A 21908-nucleotide genomic window follows, 5' to 3' on the forward strand; every position below is an offset into this window, starting at 1 on the left:
TACTTTTAATACATAGTATAAGTAAGCCAACAGGGACGTAGGGATAGAGAACATGCACAGACGTTCCACATAGACAGTAACCCGAGCTCGGGGACCCTGAAGAGCTCTACAAGGAAATGTTTCAGACAATGAAGAACTTCTTTATGGCAGTAGAACCCTTAACCACACAAATCACTCTTTTGTCCATATTGTAAATTAAACAATTTGATACCTTAACATCATGTAGTGTTTGTTATCTATATGGAGTTGAGACTTGAGATTTGTTGAATGTCTAAAAGTTCGAGCTTTCTAAAGAGGTCATACTTGGGAGCTTTTGTAAAAGCCTGTTCTCTATATTTTGACATAGAGCCACTAAAGTTAGCCCTTTAACTAGTGCATTCTTTACGTTTCCTTTATTTCTGTGAAGCAAAGCAGTAAAACAGGCTCACTTTAATGACTGTACAGTGTCAGAGGAGTCTGTGCCATTATGTGTGGGTTATTTGTGAAATGTTTGGTTCCCAAAAGGGCCTCATGAGATTGGGACTGTCACGTGAAATAAGTACAATCTTCTCTTGAGCCACTCTTCCAAAGCAGAACTGACATGGAGGAGCTTTTGTCTTTCTGATACACATTTAGGTCATGGCTGACGAGAGGAGATGAGAGGATTAATAAGTAGTGGGGATGTCGGAAGTGTGCTTTAGCTGCTGTCTGACCTTCCCTTTTTTTCCTGTTCTTTTCTTTTCTTTTCTTTTTTTAGATTTTCAATGGAGTTATGAGGCTATTGTAGCTAAAAAAAAGTAATGGAAGTCAGTTTTACCCCCAAAAATATCTGCAGCAAACCATGTCCTGTTCCTCAGAGTAGGACTTGAAAAAAAAAAAGAAACATATAGCCAAACACTGTGCAGTTCTGGAGGCAGCCATCTAAGAAAACTGGAATTCTTTTTTTCTCTCAGCACAATTAGTTATCATTTCACCTCGTAGACCACACCGCCAAAACCAACCATGGAATTATCCCACCTTGATGAATGCGGACTATTGACCATCACACCCATATCGGCCATTCCAAATCCAAGGGCATTAACACAGAGTTGCGCCCCACCACCCATTTGCTGTTTTAAAAACCTCCATTCTTCTGGTAAGGTTTTCCACTAAATTTTGGAGCGTGACTTTAGGGATTTGTACTCATTCAGCCACAAGACCATTAGTGAGATCAGGAACTAATGTCACGTGAGGAGGCCTGGTGTGCAATCGGTGCTCCAATTCATCCCAAAGGTGTTCAATGGGTTTGAGGTCAGGGCTTTCTTTCTTTCTTTCTTTCTTTCTGCTAACCTTTCTTCCACTCCAACTTTGGAAACCATGTTTTTATGGAACTGGCTTTGTGCACAGGGATTATCATGATGGAACATTTTTGGGCCTCAGAGTTCCTTTAAAGGGAAATTGTAATGCTTCAGCATACAAAGACATTCTATACAATTGTGTGCTTCCAACTTTGTGGCAACAGTTTGGGGAAGAACCACATATGGGTGTGAAGATCAGGTGTTCACATACTTTTAGCCATATAGTCTAGGTTAACAATGTAATCTGAAGCAAGTATTCAAAGATTTATGCTTATATTTAAGAAAAACACATGGTGTGAAATAGACTTCTTCGTTACTCTATAGGGCAAAACTACAAAAGCAAATGCTGGACAGTAATTTTGTAACAAAAACATAATAAATTAGTAATAGATTTTGGTGTAGCTGAAGCGTATGCTAACCTTTCCGTGGCTCATGCCTTGCAGTGAACTTTAAGTATGTTTGAGGGAGAGTGTGAGCGAGTGAATCCTATAACAGATGGCATTTTACAGGCGCTACATATTGAGAGTAGATTATCTCTACTGATCCCCTGTCAATCAGTGCTCCTTAGAAACAGACCTGTGCCACCACAGCTTTGGGTTTAAACATATAAAACACACCGAGCCAGAGTGAGCTATACTGTGTGGTCATGTCAAACCAATGTTTTAAGTTCATGTTGATAATATTGAAGAGGTGAAGGGTTGACTCCTTCAAAAAGAGTTTACTTCATCGCTCAATCCTGAATCTTTTCATGCATAGATGAAAACGCCATAAGGAATCTGGTCTACACACAGACTTTACATCTTAACTCAGTTCACTCAGCCCAAAATTTAATCTTACTCTTCACAAAACTGATCTCAGATCAGAAATGAAGGGCATGCCAATTTTCAGATTTTTACCAATCTGGGATCATGTCATTTAGTTTGCTGAACTGTCACTGTGACTCCCAAACAGTTTTTTAAAAATTTTTTTAGGCATGCCTAAAAAAAAAGACAATTAATTTGGTTACATAAGCTCAAGACACATTCCATGTTAAAAATAGAACCATGCCAGAAATTCAAAGTATATTAGAGAAGCAAAAATAACGCATCTCTTACCGTGTCTTTTTTTTTCTTTCTTTTCTTAGAAGAATCCAACTTTATGCCTGTCAAGTTGCACTTGATATCCAAGTTGACTGGATTTGCTTCCACTAATGTAATATTTTTTTCTTTTCTTTCTTTTTAAAAATTATTTTAAAATATATTAATGCCTTGCTTCTATTTATTCACCGGTGGGTTGGTAATATATTACTGACATCCTTTGTACTTGGCCTGGGTTTGTTTCATGGCCTGAATTTGGTGCTGTTTTCCCCAGGTGGCCTGCGGACCTAGATTTATAAAAATATCACCCAATCAAAGTGGCAGTGAAGGAAAGAGAGGGAAAGAAAGAGGGAGTGAGATTGTGAGAAGGATAAATTTGGAAGATTCGGATTCTTGACGCCGATATGTGTTTCTTCCTCAGAAATCATTCATTTACATTAAAGCATGAGAAAGTAATAATGTCCAGGGGAGTGGTTATATATAGTATGTACTGCTGTTCTGGGTTTGACTGGAAATCTTTTGTAATAAACACACACCATTATAAATCTCAACTGCTCGTAAATGTTGGTTACTACACAGCAATCTTTGATAAGGGTGTTAAGCCAACAAGCGGCTGAAGGAACTGTTTCAACGACAGCCATGAAAATAATTTTTTTTAAAAAGAAGAAATCGAGTAACCCGTGAAACAAGAAAGTGGGAAGAGTTGATAAGACTTGATTATTAAAACAAAGACCTATCAAAGATATAAAAATATATTTTTTTTATTGTGAAATATGTGTAAAGATAACAAATGCAGTATGTGGTGTGAAACACCTTTAAAGTGAGGACTCGAACAGGTATTGGACTTTACAATCTAGCCCAGGTTTTAGACAAAATATTGATAATATTAATTGGCACCCTTGGTAAATATGAGCAAAGAAGGCTGTGAAAAATCTTCTTTATTGTTTAACCTTTTGATCTTTTGATAAAAAAAACAAAACAAAAATCACAAGAATACTCTGCTCTCATGAATATCAAACAATTGCAAACACAACACAGGTTTATCCAAAAAAAAAAAAGTCTTTGTCCCACAGGAAGTTGCATCATCTGCATTTCTTAAAGATCGTGGGAAGAAGAAAAGTATATATATACATATATACAGTAGGACGAACAACCATTTAGGATAAACGTAATATCAGCAAATAAAGACATCACTACCAGACTCTTGACAGATGGAAGTGTTGAGACAACAGCTAGTACTGTATAAAAATATTATGTAAAAATAGTTTGCATACAATTTTAACATGCAATATGGCAGTATGCGATTTGGGACATAGTCCAAAACTTTCTAAGAGCAGTCTGATAAGTTTTCTTGGCATCATGTTCTCGGACAGATGGTGATCTATTTTATCTCCCAATATTCACCCATTTCCCACACGCTCCGGGCCACGAGTGCTGCAGATTTAATCACTGAGGCCTTCTTTAGCATAACACGAAGCACGGATAATAAAGATACTCCCACGATGTGACTAATTTAAGCCATCATCTGAAACATTTTCATAACATGGTCCTATAAAATACTGTATACAGGTATAAAGGCAATTTGTAAATACACATTCGTGTTATTTTGTAAAGCAAAATGTCAGTTCCCCATTCCTTTTAATACTCTCTTTGTGTGTATGTGTGTGTGTGTGTGTGTGTGTGTGTGTGTGTGTTTTGGTTATTTAAAAAATGAATGACTTAATAATCTGTAATCACTTAAGAACTGATTTGGATAGATATACACCTGAATTATACACACTAATGTCAGTGAATTTACACGGATTGTAATGAATGCGTGATATTTATTAAAACATACTTAGTGTGAGTCCAGTTTCTCTCCACTGGTTCTAATCCCTGAGATTCCAGCTACTTTAAAAGCCGGGAAGCACACCAAGCCTTGAACAAGTGATACTTTTCCATCTTGGAGTGTCTGTGTTTGTGTGTGTGAAGCTGGCTGATACAGTGGAAAGCAGCTGTGTTTATCATCTCAAAACCACTTGAGTCTCTTTAGAGACCTTTGCAAAGGTCCTGCAAGGCACATAGAGAGTAAGCAGGCATTTCTAACTATAAGCGGTATAAGCAGTCACAAAGGATCTCTCAGCTACCATGGCATGGTGGTGCAACTCCAGGGTCCTGGGTTTGATTTTCAGCTTATGTGGAGATTCACATGTTTTCCCAATGCTTGTGAGTTTCCTCTGGGTTCTCTGATTTCCTCCAACCTCCTAAAATCATGCTGGTTACACTCAATTGCACGTGATGCCGTGTGAAGGACTAGTACCGCATCCAGGATATATTCCTGCGTTGTGCCTAGTGATCATGTGACCAGGATATAGTGGTTACTACAGATGAATGAATATTTTATCGTTAAGGGACAGTTAATCCGTGCTAGTTTTCTTAGTTCAGGTTTTGCCAAAGGCCTCCTTGTGGTCTGCAACTTATAATTTGGGTGGGGGTGTAGGGAAAGTTGGATGTTGCTTAGCACAAGTAAGGCTTGGAAGTAACTAAAGCCAGTATTTCAAGTAAACGTTGAAATAAAAGTTCAGCCCAAAAAACAACAACTCAAAAAACAACAATCCTCAGTATTCTTTTGACCCCAAATATAATCCATTAAATAGAGCTAAAACACCAATAAGGGAAGCTTAGCACATTGCGCAAACTGCATTTAAATCATCACAAACTGCACATGAAGGGAAATTCTGGCGCCAACTGCTGGACGACATAAGCATAACACATTCTTATAGATTAAAAAAAGAGAAAATAACGTATTAAGTGCCAAAAGCTGCCCTACATATATTGTTCAATCAATCCCTAAGGGAAATAACAGAGGCCTAAATCCTATTTAAGACCTCAGACCGCTTTATGACATAGATACAGCTTGTTAGAGATAAGGTATTGAGAGAGGGAACTGATAGAATCAAATATCCCTAAAGAATATTTATACCTAACTGTTTAAAGTTCTAATGATAAAGCAATAACATTTATCAATAAATGTGTAAAATCGTGTGTGTGCCTATGTGTGTGTGTGTGTGTGTGTGTGTATGAGAGAGAGAGAGAGAGAGAGAGACAGAGAGAGAGAGAGAGAGACTTTAGACATAACTAAATTACACCATCTGCTGGGAGAATTATATATTAAATTTTATAATTAGTGCTTTTAAAACACAAACCCATATGTACTACAGATTCAGGTTATTATATGGAACATCAAGCCATTTTTCATTTCATTTTCCTATATGACCAAATCAGCCAAAATGAAAAATAAATAAAACATTTCAAGCATGAATAGCTGACTCGATAAATACATCAATAAATAAAAGTATTTTCACAAATCAATAAAATGTATGATTTATGTATCTACGCGTACGTAATTTGTATAAAATAGCCTAAAAAATTAAAACTGTAGAAATACATAACTGAATACAATTTTTTTTGTAACTGTAATTGAATTGTAATTACAAAAAGAATAAATAAATTAAAGAATTGGTTACATCATTTCAGAAATTAGCTAATAAAAACATCAATAGTCTAACCAATAGAAATAAAATGCATATTTTTGACATATTCATGTAGAATTATGTTTTATGTCTTTTTTGAGACATTTATGTTTTTATTTATTTTTCATTTTTAAGCACATGTAAACCTCTATCCGTTTCTGCCACAAAAATGTACCTAGCCTACATAATTTACCATAAAACTTCATTTAACTAAGAAAGAACACAGAAATTTATGCAGGAACTGTATTACCCAACAAAATAGGACAAAGTGCACAATACCTTAACGTTATAGCCTATAGTGCTTCCAAAAATACATAAATTAACAATCTGTGTTTAAGCTCATTCGTGTCAGTTCTGGGAATGGCAAATGAATTGTGGGCAAGATTTAAAGTTTCCTATGACATTTTGAATTTGGGCCAAAATGTAACAAACACTTGTGCAGAATTTCTATTTTGGGCCAAGATATTCAGATATTCAGAGGCATCCCACTCATTCCATGACTATACACTCTCAGAAATAAACTTACCAAACTGTACTTGTCCTTGTTGATGTTGTGGTACCACCAAAGCTTACCATTAGTTTGTACCTTTCTTTATTTAAACCTGGGAATGTGCATGTGGTGTACCTTTAATTAGCTTTAAGAGTAAAGCATTAAAAAGGTCCTTAAGGTCCCGTTACATATCCGCCATGCTATCACTCCAATGACAAAGAAAAGTACAGTTTGGTCATTTTATTTCTGAGAGTATATGGAACCATATGATTAGTGTCAGCTACTGTTGGACCATTACTCATTTGCTATGAGACACAGGCATGTTTGATGCTTGACTAGAAAGTTTGGTGTGTGTGTGTGTGTGTGTGTGTGTGTGTGTGTGTGTGTGTGTGTGTGTGTGTGTGTGTGATGAACTACTCCATGTGGAAATTGAAGGTAATTGACTAAATACATCCACCTTCGAATCAGCTGGTTAAAAGTAATTGCAAAAATGACCGCATGTAAGCTATATATTTTGTTTCCCTGTATTTACATGTATGGGTAACACATACAATTTTGTCACATAGGGGGCACACATACATGACCATATATCCAAAATGGTTACACATGTTTTGATCATATCTGACTACACATGTAACATATATGAAAACCTTTCTCAGATATATGGACACATATGTTCATATATCAGATTTCTGTATGGGATAACTAGAAGCTACGCCTGTGGTTGTCAAAACCTTGTAAGATTTAAAGTGCAAGAAAGAAAAATACATTTTCTTTCTTACGTTGTGTGTTTTAGATGCTCTTAAGAAGTACACATATTAGCCATGTTTACCTGGGGTTAATCTCCCATTGTATTTCTCATTGTTTGAGCGACACCTGTCGGAGAACGCAGGTATTACAGCTTGTTTCTGCTAAGAGACGTCATTGTCGGTATCCAAGCCTCTGTACAGTATCTGAGAGAACAGACCATCGTCAGTATATCCGCGCTGCTACTGCGTCAGGCCTCTGGCATCACCCTCAAGGTCGGAAATCACACAAATACAGCATCTTTTGACATACATGAACGTTTTTATGCGCCGTTGTTGCTTGTCTCTCTGGTTTAAACTGCTCTGTATTTTACTGCGCGCCCGCGCGCGTGTGTGTGAGAAATTGTGAACGCAGCATGTAAGGTGTTGATTTAATGCCTTTATTTCTACGGAGGATATAAATGATGCGCTCATGTTGTTGTTGTTGTTGTTGTTGTTTTAACATGACCTTAAAAAGGTTATCGTCTTCGCGCGCCATGTTGCGGCTGTAATGATGCGCGCGGCGCAGTGCTCACCGTTTGCATGCTCATCGTCATGTGACATGTTTATACATGACTGTTAACATTAACACGTAATTGCATTTCGACGGGCTGTTAACAGGTGATCTGGAGCACGATGCACGACCTCGAAAACGTGTTTCGGTTTATAAAATAGCCGTAAAGCGCGCGCTCGTTTGATTGGATTCGGATTAGAATTTGCCGCAGAGGTGGCTCGCGCGCTTGTTACCTAGACAACACAAACGGCTGAAGGAAAACATGGCCGGCTAATTTTCAGCTTTCTGCTATCATTAAGGCCCAGAGACGACTGTTTATAAGCATATCCAGTGCTAAATTCAAATACATCAAGATGTTCTGAAGCCATGGATTCGAAAAGGCCCAAATGTTTCCTTTGTGTATGATATCTCAGGGAAATACTAGAAGGAAACCCAAGGTAGCTGTGTTTGGGGGCTTTTGGGGTCAAAATAGGAGTCTTTCACCACATAAATCTATTAAAACATATTTGAGGATACCTTATAAGGACCAATTTGAGGGAACATTATATTGTTTAGTGAGGAGCAAGTAATTTGTTGACTACTCAAATCGATATTAGTGATATTAATGATATAATCCAAACTGCTTTCACCAAACGTATGACCGTCAAACGAATATGTGGAATCCATCCATCCATCCATCCATCCATCTTCAACCGCTTACTCCTTTTCAGGGTCACGGGAATATGTGGAATCAGTTTTTATATTCCACAGGGCCCGAACTGAAATGTCTCCTATTACATGACTAGCAAAGATACATCACCAACTAGATTTTAAGCTTGACAGTTATGAAGGGTCATAAAAATGTCCCAATTAGCTTGATATCTACTGATTTATTGTTGCTGCTTTTGTGTAGGTCCCAATATTAGGGAATACCATCATTTTTTTTTAATCTAATGTAATGCTGATGTCTAAGATAAAGATATCAATATGTGTATGATTTGTTACCAGTATCCTCACAGCAAACATACCAAGACGTACAAAACATCATTTCTATGATGTCAGTGTTATAATTTCACATTTCTGCTGTGGAGAAAAAAAAAAAAAAAAATACAGCTACCAGCAGACAAAACACAGGAAGAGGTGGTCTAGTTGGTTGACCATATTTACCAAGTGCTGGAAAGGAAATACTGCTACTATTTCTACATTGTAAACAAGCTATTTTAAAGACAATGACAATAACACAACATCATGGCAATTTGAAAATCTCTAAGCTGGAAAATAGCTTTTACAAGCTGACAAATGGTTTGCCAGCGTGACAACCTCAGCCACTGGTTTATCAGCTGTATATATTTATATCTTATTTGAATGGATTTCCAGTCTCTTTGTGTAATCTCATGGACAGTAACAACTCGTTGTTCTTCTTTATTTAGCAGTCATCCATTATGAATAAATTCTACAGTGTGTACAATTAATTATTCAGTTTGTGGTTTACTGTAGACTCTAATACCCTTCTGTTATCATACAAACTCAGAGCTATGGGAAAGGAAAAGCTGCACATCAATATAGTGGTCATTGGCCATGTGGACTCTGGGAAGTCCACTACCACCGGGCACCTCATCTATAAGTGTGGTGGCATCGACAAGAGGACCATTGAAAAGTTTGAGAAGGAGGCTGCTGAGGTGAAACACTCAGATCAGAATGTTGAATAGTTCATGTGTTTAATGTTGAAATGTTACATTTTTGAAGATTTCAATCACTTAAAAATATTACAGAGAGCTTGCAAATTATCTCTATATACTCAGTAGTCTTATAGTACAATATGTAGTACAGTTTAGTATCTATAGCAATATCATCTAATTCTTCTTGGTTAAACCGAATTGCAACGTTTTTGTATGAACTCTGGCGGCTTTTTTTTTCTTTCCCAGATGGGTAAAGGTTCTTTTAAGTATGCATGGGTTCTGGATAAACTGAAGGCTGAGCGGGAGCGGGGCATCACAATTGATATCTCCCTCTGGAAGTTTGAGACCAGCAAGTACTACGTCACCATCATTGATGCCCCTGGACACAGAGACTTTATTAAGAACATGATCACTGGTACCTCCCAGGTCTGGTTCTTGGAAATGGAGTTTGATGCCCCAGTTTTAGAATATCTTAAGCAGTGTTGCATCTGTGATTTCATGCATGTGAATTTGGTAGTATAGTTCCTTGGTAAACAGGTCTATGATTATCTAGCATGATATTGAATGTCTTCTCCTATTCTATCTGTGATCACAGGCGGACTGTGCCGTGCTAATCGTGGCGGCAGGTGTGGGCGAGTTTGAAGCCGGCATCTCGAAGAACGGTCAGACCCGAGAGCATGCCCTGCTGGCATACACGCTCGGTGTGAAGCAGCTGATCGTGGGCGTCAACAAGATGGACTCCACAGAACCTAATTATAGCCAGAAGCGCTATGAGGAGATTGTGAAGGAAGTCAGCACTTACATCAAGAAGATTGGATACAACCCTGAAACAGTGGCCTTTGTGCCAATCTCTGGCTGGAATGGAGATAACATGCTCGAGGCTAGCCCAAATGTTAGTACAATACTGAGCATAAATAATTGCAATTATCTCTATTATTAACCTATGCATACAGATATCAAAGATGTACCATGATGTCACATTTAATATGGTATAGAAAATATCTGAATTACATAACAGACTCTATGGTTGGTATTGATGTGTACGCTTTTCACAGATGACCTGGTTTAAGGGGTGGAAGATCAACCGCAAGGAAGGGAGCGTCTCAGGAACGACTCTATTAGAGGCTCTGGATGCCATTCAGCCTCCAACCCGGCCAACTGACAAACCACTGCGCCTCCCACTCCAGGATGTTTACAAGATTGGAGGTGAGGAACCGCATTTGTCAGCCCAGACAGGAGGTCTCACTGTAAATGTTATCAAAGTCTGCAATGCTGCAATCAAAGATGATATGTCAGAGATAGCGCTCGGCAAATCTAAGCTTTCTTCTCTTTCGCAGGGATCGGTACAGTCCCAGTTGGTCGCGTTGAGACCGGTATCCTGAAACCTGGCATGGTTGTGACATTTGCCCCTGTGAATGTGACCACTGAGGTTAAGTCTGTAGAAATGCATCACGAGGCCTTGTCTGAGGCGTTGCCTGGTGATAACGTGGGATTTAACGTGAAAAACGTGTCCGTCAAAGACATCCGTCGTGGGAACGTCGCAGGAGATAGCAAGAATGACCCTCCACAAGAAGCTGCTAGTTTCACTGCACAAGTAAGCAGACAGCTCCGCAACAACGCACATTTCTGATTAGTAAAAAGCCTTTTGAATCCAAACTTTAAAAAGGAGCTGAATAATAGCTTCATGATGATATCTCATAGCTGGTAATGTTTTCAAGTCGTCATCAGGAGGACTGAAAACTGGGCAAACCAAAGCCAAGTGAGATCCCCAAAATCAGACAACAGTATTAGCTAGGGAGAAAGGCAAGATTGTTATTCTTGGAAGAGAACCATCATCTTTTGGGTGCACAAGTTTTACCCTCTTTTTTATCTACATGAAGGTCATAATCCTGAACCACCCTGGCCAGATCAGTGCTGGCTATGCTCCAGTGCTGGACTGCCATACGGCCCATATCGCCTGCAAGTTTGCTGAGCTGAAGGAGAAGATCGACCGTCGTTCAGGGAAGAAGCTAGAGGACAACCCCAAATCGCTCAAGTCTGGTGATGCTGCCATTGTGGACATGATCCCGGGCAAGCCCATGTGTGTTGAGAGCTTCTCTGAGTACCCTCCTCTCGGTAAGGACTCTCTCTTTCAGATGACCTTCTTCTTTTTGTTTTATTGAAGTGATCCCCAGATGTGAATAATGACATTGTTATTTGGTTTCTCTCTCCTAGGGCGCTTCGCCGTACGCGACATGCGTCAGACGGTGGCAGTGGGCGTCATTAAGGGTGTGGAGAAGAAGACACCCACTTCAGGCAAGATCACCAAGTCTGCCCAGAAGGCCCAGAAGAACAAATGAATTTTGTGCAGGGCTGCAACCTCTCGAGTCAGCCACAGCAGAATCCACATCGTCCATCCGCTCCTTAGCTTAATAGTCAAAGCCTGGCAAATTATCACAATGCATCGCAAGAGTAGACGAAGGAAAAAACCCACAACCGCCCAGACAATGATGTTCATTAATATATTGTACTATTGTGTTTATGGTTTCAAGTTTCTAGTCTGAATTGTAAGTTGATGTTCTGTGTATATTTATCAGCACCTTATACTAGAGCTTAGATTAAGGAGAGGAAAAGTGATTGTTTCTATCTTCTCTGCTTAATGTGCAGTAGTCTGAGAACCTTTCCCAGTTCCCAGTCCTGACCAGCCATGTAGCTAATGTTGCAAATGTGATCTGGCATGCAAGCGCAATCAGCTGTTTCTGCTTCTTGTAGTCAAGGATTTTTTTCCATTGGTCCGTATTGAGCTGATGTGTCGTGATGTAGCTTTTAGTGGCTTTTCTGGCTGCATGCATGAAACTACCCTAGTTAGCGCACTTTACCGAGACTCCCTTAACACTTTGAGAATGCACAAGCTAAATACTTTGCACTTGCACTCATGTACTTTAACATATGGACATATAGTTCTCCATAAGCTCATTTAACATGGATAAACAATAATAATAATAATAAAAACAACAACATTGAGCACTCATTTTTTGTTGCTGTTTAAATTTTACTTCTGGATGAAGCAGACTAACATCTGAATCAGTTGCTGTAGACAAACAAGATTGGCAAATGGAGTTTAGCTATGTTGCCTGGAAAAGATTTTAATATTATTATTAGTAGTATTATCCATCCATCCATCCATTTTCCGTACCGCTTGTCCTACACGGGCTCGCAGGGAGCCTGGAGCCTATTCTACTGAATGTGGTGCACAAGGCAGGGGACACCCTGGAGTCAACACATCGCAGGGCACAATCACACACATTCACACGCTACGGTTTTGTAATGTCAATCAGCCTACAACGCATCTCTTTGGATAGGGGAGTATCTGGAGGAAACCCCCATAGTACGGGAACAAAATCTCAACTCTGGAGGTGCGAGATAACATGCTAACCACCACTAAGCCACCGCGCCCCCCATTATTGTATGTGTGTATATATATATATATATATATATATAATGTAGTTATAAACACATGGCACATTACTGTATTACCTATTATCATTAGAAATGACTAGCATAAACTTTGCTAATGAGTTAAAATATGCTCTTGAGTAGCAAATATACATTTATTTTGAAATGCATGAGACTTGTATTTACTTATCTGGATTTACTCCTCTATACACCTTACTTCCTCCTGCTAGCTTGCAAGCTATCTTGCTAACCACTAACAGCTGCATGTTTGAAACTCCATTTCATGACACTTGATGACTGACAGTTGCTATTCAGCCTGCAGTTCAGAATTATTATTATTACTATTATGATGATGATGATGGTGATGATGAAACACTTAGCTTACACTAGCTGAAAATTTTAACAGAAGATCAACATTTCACTAAAAATAGCTAAAAATCTCAATGGCTAACCTGAGAGAAACTCCACCTCAGTTATGTATGCGCTTATTTGTAAAACTATAACCCTATGCTGAAGTGGTTCACTAAAGAGTAGTTATTTTCAAGTGTATTTTTATAGCTGTGCTCAGTATTGAAATATTTATGAGTGATTTTAGCGGTCCCCCAAAAGCTGTCACTACTAATGATGTACATACAGTATGCACCTCAGCTAGTCAGGGGCATCGAGTATTTTTTTTTTTTTAGCAACAATACTCCAGCCATTAATATAATACATAAGTAATAATTAGAAGCTCTTAGAAATAATAGAGAATGCAGTAGCGCTATCAAGGTTAACACCAAATGAACGTAGTTAGTATGATTATGCTGGAAAGCTGTGGCTAATAGCATTAGTAAATCGGTCATGATACACTCCTTTGGAAAAGATTACTTTTTTTTTTTTTGGCAGATGAGAACAAAACAGGAGACAGTACACTAGTTGATGCTAGTTATGTTCTAGTATTTAATTATCCATCCGTCCATCCACCCATTTTCTATACCGCTTATCCTTCAGGGTCACGGGAACCTGGAGCCTATCCCAGGGAGCATCGGGCACAAGGCGGGGTACACCCTGGACAGGGTGCCAATCCATCACAGGGCACAATCACATACACATTCATACACTACGGACACTTTGGACATCCCAATCAGCCTACCATACATGTCTACGGACTGAGGGAGGAAACCGAAGGAAACCCCCGCAGCACGGGGAGAGCATGCAAACTCCGCTGTGGTGGGAATTGAACCCCCAACCCTGGAGGTGTATGATGTACATGCTAACCCCTAAGCCACCGTTCGCCCTCACAATTGAATTATCCTTATTTATTTATTTTTTTTAAATCAAAACTGTACAGTGTTCAACAGCAAAGGTACCCTTCCATATGTCCGGGACTTATTACATCTAAAGAAAAATAAAATACTTCACAATGTAATATAACATTTAAAAAGATGTAAAAACAATTTATTTATTTTTCTGAGGAAAAAAGTTTTAAGTTGGCTTGACAAAACTATATAAAATATAGCATACTACATGTTATAGGATATGCAACAATGTCTGTTCCTCTTAGAATATAACAAATAACATTTGAAATTTGTTAGAGCCATTTCTAGTTTTACAGTAGCATTGTTATTTCTATCATTTTACTACAACAGGCTTCTCATACTCAGAGGAGGTTCTAGGATTTCTTTTCATAGGGGGCAAAGAGGAGGATCCAAGTCATTAACATGATGGTCTTATTGAGGATATGTGTGTGGGTCATTCAAATATCAGAAAAAGCAGCCAAGTGATAAGTGATAAACAATAAATAGTAATAAATATGAATAAATACTACTGAGGCACAAAACAGTATCATCTGTTTAAAATGTATTAATGTGCATTGCATTTTGAGATTTGATTCCTTCATAAATCAACACTGCTTTGAGTTTATTACCTTCTTTCTGCTTAACCTGTATTATCAGAGTCTGCTGCAGATTTGCTCATGCAAGAAGCATCTCGGATGAATGAATCGAACGAATAGTCAACAGCTCCTTCATTCTACCTTGCTTGAAGCATTTATTTTGTCATCGTTTTCCACTGACGCTAGGCTTTTATCTCTTGGCGTAGCTTCACTGTGCTACTAACCTAATTGAACTCTTTGGGCTTGGGTAAAGCTTGGCAGGTTTGTCATCTTCTCCAGTTTAGGTTTTTGTGAGATTTTATCATACAAACACAAAAAACCCTTTGCTTTATACTGTATCCAAAATCAGATGAACATACTGTACACCTTGCCTCTTATTGAGAAACCTCTCAGTGGTGAGTCTCCGTTCCTTCTGCTGCCTCAAAGGGTGTCACGCACCTATTCCTGTAATTTATTGGCTTTTGATTACACGTAAACATCCCAAAAAAATCGCCAAATCAAATCAATCGACCTGAGTTTTCAAACTTGGCTTATGTAAACTCTTCATGTTTCATAGCATTGATGGCTCCCCGACACTTCCTCTAGAGCTGGCCCTACTCATACTTCTCCCTTTTGTCTTCATTGATTTTATTTTATATCTTTAAAAAGAATTAGCATCTAAAATAACATGACATTGTCAAGCAAACTTGTTTATAAACCTTCCTTTCCAGTTTCATCAGTTCCTGTGGTCCTTATGTGCAACATAAGCAATACTGTAGCTTCTTTAGTTTTTTTTAATCGGAGACATGCAATTATTTTGAACTTATGGCATTTTTACCTATGTGGTTTGTTTAGGCAAGTGTGAACCCAGCAATCGCACTTAGGTATGGACCAAAATGGCCAGTCTGAGACCAAGTGAGTGAATCCTAGTGCAGTTTGATTGACTTGAGAACACAATTCAACCCTGAATTGACTCATTTACACGAAAGAGCCAATCAATAAAAGATCTACATATAAAGTACATATCCAATCCTATCGGTCTCCACATGCAAGGTATTTTTTGTTGTTACGTGAAATGGAAAAGTCCCCAAAAGGAAACGTGTCAATTTCATTGATCTGAACTAAGCAAGGAATTATACAGTATGTGAGAAAGCGCCTTTTCGTTATGTTGCGGATTTCCCTCGTTAGGCTAACACAGTAATACAGTGCTTTAAAAAAAAACACACTACATGCAATGAATAGTCCTCATGTATGTTCACTGTATGAATTTTTTTTCTCTTCTTAAATAAATCAGTACTTAACAACAACAATATATAAAATTAAATCTAAAACGGAAACAAATTAAAAAAAAAAAAAAAACTAACATAAAAACAATACCCCAAACTCCATGCTTGCCTTTCCAAGCTCCCATTTCCAGCTTCTAAAATAAAATACTTTAAAATAAGACAAAGCTTTCAAGCAAGTTATGTCCTTCAAGAAGATCAAGTCTAATGAGAGTTCGTCATGTCCACGACTTATTGTTTTAGCCGAATGTGTGGCATAATGAAAGGTTGCGTACCACCCATTTTGGGCGATAGGCTGAGGCCATCCCTCGTTGCTGTCCCTGTCCTCAAAAGTTCAGAGGAGAAATTGGAATTTGCAGCAGGCTGTGCCAGGAAGCCAAAGCCCGGGGGCCGAGACTGAACTGAGTTCTCCAGGTCTCCATCTGCAATGAAGAGATCAGCCTCGGCCCAGCCACCTCCTCCCATTTCACTCTCTGCAGCCAAAGAGTCCTGGCTGCTGCTGGCTGAGAGGCTGTGGTGACCATCAACCTCTGGAATCCCAATGAGGTCCTGGACAGAGAAGGACTTTCCCACAGCCTGGTCTCCTCCATCTGACACTGAAGAGGGTGAGAGCTCCACCAGAGGATCCACCTCCATTCCCATCTCTGGGCTCATAAGTCTCCTCCAGGAAGTGTCCTCTTTGGCGCTGGGCCGATTTCTAACGCTTGGTGCCAAGTCCTGCAGGGATCTGTTTGAATAGGAGGGTGGGAAATGATCAGAAGGACTGGATTGAGATTGGGTTGATCTGTTGTTCACTTGGCCTGACTGAGGTGGTAACAGGGGCAGCTGAAACCGTGTAGACGCCAGAGGGGGTGGGGGAGGGCTGGCGAGTCTGGGAAAATGCACCCCACCAGGGTGAACATTGTTTGCCATGAAAGCAGGTGGGCAATCTGTGGTGGGTGTGGCAAGAGGCTGAAGCGGACATGGGCTAAATGGTGAGGCAGAACTGAGCTTGTCATCTACAGAGGGAGACCCTGATGAATTGTTCAAGTTGAAGTTGAACTCATTGGGAGCCAAGATGACATGGAAGCCCCGGGGGAAGTTGGAGCCACTCATTTGGCTGAACTGCGAGGGAGAGGAGAGATCCTTGGTAAAGACTGGACTTGGGTAGTCTGTTGTTTGTGCCAGCTCAAACAGGGGCAGAGAGGACAGGCTGAGAGCCGAGGAGGTGCCTTTTTGTAGGACCTGCCGGTAGATGTCCAGCAACGAGTCCAACTTGGATTCAATAGACTGTACCTAGACAGGAGACATGGAAACACTTAAGCGCCCAACAAAATGATGTAAAAACAAATACAGTAGGGGAAATAAGTATCGAACACGTCAACATTTTTTTCAGGTCAATATATTTCCAATGAGGCTATTCACATGAAATTTTCACCAGACATCAGTTTTAACTCTAGAAATCTGGAAATATAAAGAACTCACAACATTAAAGTCCATAAATAAATGTATGTCTAATAAAGTGGAATGACACAGTTCAATACTTATTTCCCCCACTGTACATGCAGTTGCGGTGAAACGTAACACCCATGTAGTTCTACCTGAGGCATGCCTGAGTACTTGTTTTCATCTCTGTCTAATTTGTCTTGCCTACCATGTTTTGATTCGAACTTTGTTTAGCTCTCCATAAAACAGGGAATTCTAAGGACTTTTGGGATCAGTATCCGCACTCCATTACAGGAACTACAGACAAGGTCAACTAATCTTCTATCTAAAACACGAAGATTAAGATGACAAACTACTTAAGAAAGCGGGGTTACATTCCTAAGTGATCCATAATGTTCAGGCAAAAAACATGTCAGGTTTTGTCATGTATGGGCTGTGTGTGTCTAGATAACGCCGTAGCTATAAATGTACGAGTGTATCAGTGTTTAATACTGAACTGGGTTGTGCATATCAGCATGGGTCCCTCCATGTTTTGGCTAAAACAGAGGCGTGTGCTGTCATTGGAAAATAATCAACTTTTGCTTGGTAAAGAATTATTTTCCTATAACTGAAATTTGCCAGTGATTACAATTCTTTGTTTGTTAAAGATTGATGTATTTATTACAAGCAATTTTCTAATTATAAGCTAAATATAAATAAATAAATATTTATATCGTATTTGAAACAATACGGCACTCAAGAAAATCCTATACAGCATTTGCTTACCAATGTGGATATAAGCTTGTTAAGAATAGTAAGATTAAACAAACACAGGTTAATTAGGGTTGCAATGTTTGCTAGCGACAGTGCACACTCACCTGCCTCTCGACTTTACACACCCTCCCCAACATGCTGACGTCCTCCAGCAGATCCCCATCAGACAGCATCTTCTCCCTCAGCTTCTTATCTACAGGGACCTGCCCCTTCCCCAGGATCTGGTCCACTCTGAGACACACAGTGACATGTTGAAATATTCTTACAGATCAGAGAGATACACGATAAACCTTTTTATCCAGTGCGAAACAATGCATATGCAAAATGTGTGATAGTATTCAGCATTTATATACTTCAAATGCTGAATATGTATCATGGTTGCTTTGTTTTTTTTTTTTTTGCTTGTGAGTGGAAACAATTTTATAGACACTGTCATAAATGTATGGGTTGCCATGGTAGCAGCCTCCAAGTGAAAAAAAATAGCAATTTCCGAGCAATCCGATATAATGTTTTGATCAGTGCTTTTTACAGCAGATTATTATGATGTAGACATTTCACATCTAGGTGCTTATGGAGAATAAACGTTTACATTAAGAGAGAAATTAAGATCTAAAGAGCAAAGCGATCTTTCAAGTACGCAAATATGGACTTATGCGTGTACACTAGTTTAGAGGTATGCTAGAGTAGTTCAAGTACGCAAGAGTGCATGTGTAGTGATGCGGCGAAAGGAAAATTCTGGGCCGAAACCGAAAATTCAGGACGCACTTGCCCAAAAACCGAAAAAACCCCATTTTAAAATATTTTTTTGTATAATTGTATTAATATTAGACTTCTTTTTTTAAAAATTGAATCAATTCATCATCACTTGTACATTTCTCTGTCACACTTTGCTCTGTGCTGCGCGTCGATCCTTCAGCAGATGCATTCATCACCTCCAGCTCTGCCTGGATCATTTCCCTTGCACGCTGCTTTTTCTCCGCGTCGAAGTAATGTTCTTTAAATCGCGGCTCTCGTAACGGTGCAATGCGACGATAACTGTCGGCTAGATCGAGAGTGAAATCTGAGTGCCGAGCACTGAGGGGCGGGGCGTGGCGGCATATCGTTTTTCTCTTTCGGCCACAAACCGAAAATGCCATTTTGGTGCATGTATGCAAGCACGTATACTAATTTTATTATAAGTATATACTAGTATGCTAGCGTAAATATGCATGTAAGTTAGAGCTCAGGTATGCTTGTATACTAGTATGCATGCATGCAGTATATAAGTATTCACATTAGCTAGTGTGATTGTATGCATGTATGCTAGTAGTCCATTTGGTAAATATGCTAGTATTTAGGTATGCAAGTATGCCTGCTCGTATACTTGAAGTATGCAACTGTGGTAGTATGTAAGTATGCATGCATTCTAGTGTATAAAGAAAATACCAGAAAATAGAAAGAAAAGCCTAACCGAAATAACAATCACAATACGACACAATAACTCTGAATATTGTCATATATTTGTTTTGTGGAAAAGTCAGTGTGATCGTGCAATTAAAATACAGACCAAATTTTAATTGACAACATATTAATAAACCTACCTGTCGTGTTTGTGTGAGTGTGTGTGTGTGTGTGTGTGTTTCGCACTTTCACTGCGAAAGTGTGATTTACCTCGTCTGTAAACTTTTAATCCGGCACAACATGTCTAGGTGTCCTGCTGAGTATTGCTCGATCACGTCCTTAACGTCATACGGACGCAGCGTCTCCTTAAACTTCTTTTTTGCCACGTGGAACTTCATGATCCTGCATGTAAATATACACCATTAAACAGAGAACATTTTATAACATCAAGAGTATAAACAAGTAGTGTATGAGAATGCGCAGGCTTTGTGAACATTACTACGTGAGAGGAAATATATATATATATAAAACAAAATATTGGGCTTTTTTTTTTTTTTTTTTTTTTTTTTTTAGAAAAACATGAATGAATGGTTTAAAAATAAATGTAAAGTTGAAAAAAATCAGAAGAAAACAGGGTATCATGCAATTAGATATTCAAACAATTAGAGGCGGTAATGTATGGAAGCCTGTTTCCGTCACAGAGGAAAAAAAAAAAGAAAGATAAATGCGACTTTATTTCTCACAGTTGCGAATTTAAATATCGGAATTCTGACTTTTTTATTCCCTCACAATTTTAAAGTTAACCTTTCACAATTCTCAGACGTCTTTTTCTCTTGCAATTACGAGTTTTTATCGTACAATTCTAACTTTGAACTCGCGATTGCGAGAAACAATCCGCACAATTTTCACTTTTTTTCTCGCAATTTAGACATCCACTGACGCGGTACCTGAAATGTGACTATCTTCAAGTAACGAGCGTGCACTAGCATCTGGGTTTCCTTGTCTTGACTAGCTGATGAGTGTTGTTCGTACTGTATATATCCTATTTTTAGAGGAAAAAATAACTTTGTAACTCACTAAATGTTAAATGGATGTCTAAAGTGCAAGAAAAAAAAGTCATATTTGTCAGATGTAAACTCGTAATTGCGAGAAACAAAGTCACAATTGTGTGATATGAACTTCCAGTTGTGAGATAAAATGTCAGCATTGCGAGGTTATCTCAGAATTGCGAGAAAAACGTCAGAGTTGTGAGATGTAAACTCGCAATTGTGGGAAATAAACTCAGAAATGTGAGATATAAAGCCCCGGTTGTGAGAAATAAAGTCGCAATAACCTTTTTTATAAATTTTTTCTCTGTGGTGGAAACGGGCATCCATGGGCAATGAGAAAAACAACACAGGCAAAATAAATATTCGGCTGTTGTTACAAATAAATATTGGGCCTTTCAAAAGAACAAAAAACTAAGAAATGCTGGAAAATAAAGTTTAAAAATTAAAAGTAAAGGTGAAAGATTTCACAAGGAAAAGGGCCATAATACAGTACTTTCATATTCAAACCACTAGGGGGCAGTGATGACAAAACAAACCCTGATATACTATTTGGCTGTTGTTAAAACTAAATATCCCGCCTTGTTTTTTTTTAAAGGATAAAAGTGATTGTTTTAAGGAAACATCACACAGCGGTAACCAGAGAAACTGAAATTTGTTACCCTGAGAAAACCTTGTGCAGAGATTCTGTTTTCCTCTTATTTACTCTAACACCCCCAAACACACACACCTCCTACAGCATCTTCTAAAGCCACAGTTCAAGGCTTAAGAGCTAGAAACACTTTAGCACACAATATACACTGGAGTACAATTAGAACACGGCGCTGACCACCAAATATTAATTGAGGCTAATTATGCATACAGGAGATATTCGAAATAGCTGCTGGCAGAGCGCTGAAGTCAAGATAACAGAGCAAAATGCTACAATGTGCTCTCATTCTTTCAGTATTGTATTTTTCATCTGCACTGTGTCACAAGAGACCTGACTGTGTAGACGAGAGCTGACAAACTGTGTGTAGCAGTCAATAACTGTAGACCTGTAGCATGCATAGAATGTATACTTCCAAGTATAGAAGTGTGCAGGTATGCGAATATGCTAATATACCCGTTAGCTAGTATGATAGTGTTCAAGTAAGCAAGAATCTAAGCATGGACGTACGGATGTACTGTATGCTAGTATGATAGTGTGCAAAAATTCAAGCATTCTAGTGCACAAGTATTCAAGTATGCATGTTGGCTGATATGCTGGTGTGCTAGTATGCATGCATGCAGTATGGTTAGTACTGGATAGTATGCCTAGCATTCATGTTGTCTAATATGATAGTGTTCAAGTATGCAAGTTTGCAAACATGCTACAGTTTCAGTGTATTACTATGGCAGAGT

At 38.8% G+C, this 21908-nt stretch overlaps 2 protein-coding genes across 2 annotated transcripts in view; one reads left to right on the plus strand and one right to left on the minus strand.

The window, feature by feature from the left end:
* The first annotated feature begins 7179 nt into the window (after window positions 1-7179).
* Window positions 7180-13958, plus strand: eef1a1b (eukaryotic translation elongation factor 1 alpha 1b). Its single transcript, XM_053615884.1, has 8 exons — window positions 7180-7416; window positions 9204-9351; window positions 9598-9777; window positions 9947-10243; window positions 10407-10557; window positions 10689-10945; window positions 11232-11466; window positions 11566-13958. Exons 2-8 carry the CDS (start codon window positions 9208-9210, stop codon window positions 11688-11690), a joined length of 1389 nt encoding a protein of 462 aa, XP_053471859.1. The 5' UTR covers window positions 7180-7416; window positions 9204-9207; the 3' UTR covers window positions 11691-13958.
* A 19-nt stretch (window positions 13959-13977) lies between these two features.
* Window positions 13978-21908, minus strand: part of kcnq5b (potassium voltage-gated channel, KQT-like subfamily, member 5b) — a 104589-nt gene continuing 96658 nt past the window's right edge. The window contains exons 12-14 of the mRNA XM_053615883.1: window positions 19750-19881; window positions 18204-18330; window positions 13978-17196 (exon numbers count right to left, since the gene is read on the minus strand). Coding sequence (XP_053471858.1) covers window positions 16153-17196; window positions 18204-18330; window positions 19750-19881 — 1303 coding nt within the window. The 3' untranslated portion in view covers window positions 13978-16152. The remainder of the gene's footprint in view (window positions 17197-18203; window positions 18331-19749; window positions 19882-21908) is intronic.

This window comes from Ictalurus furcatus, chromosome 26 (genome assembly GCF_023375685.1).
Source record: "Ictalurus furcatus strain D&B chromosome 26, Billie_1.0, whole genome shotgun sequence".
NCBI classification, from domain to species: Eukaryota; Metazoa; Chordata; class Actinopteri; order Siluriformes; family Ictaluridae; genus Ictalurus; species Ictalurus furcatus.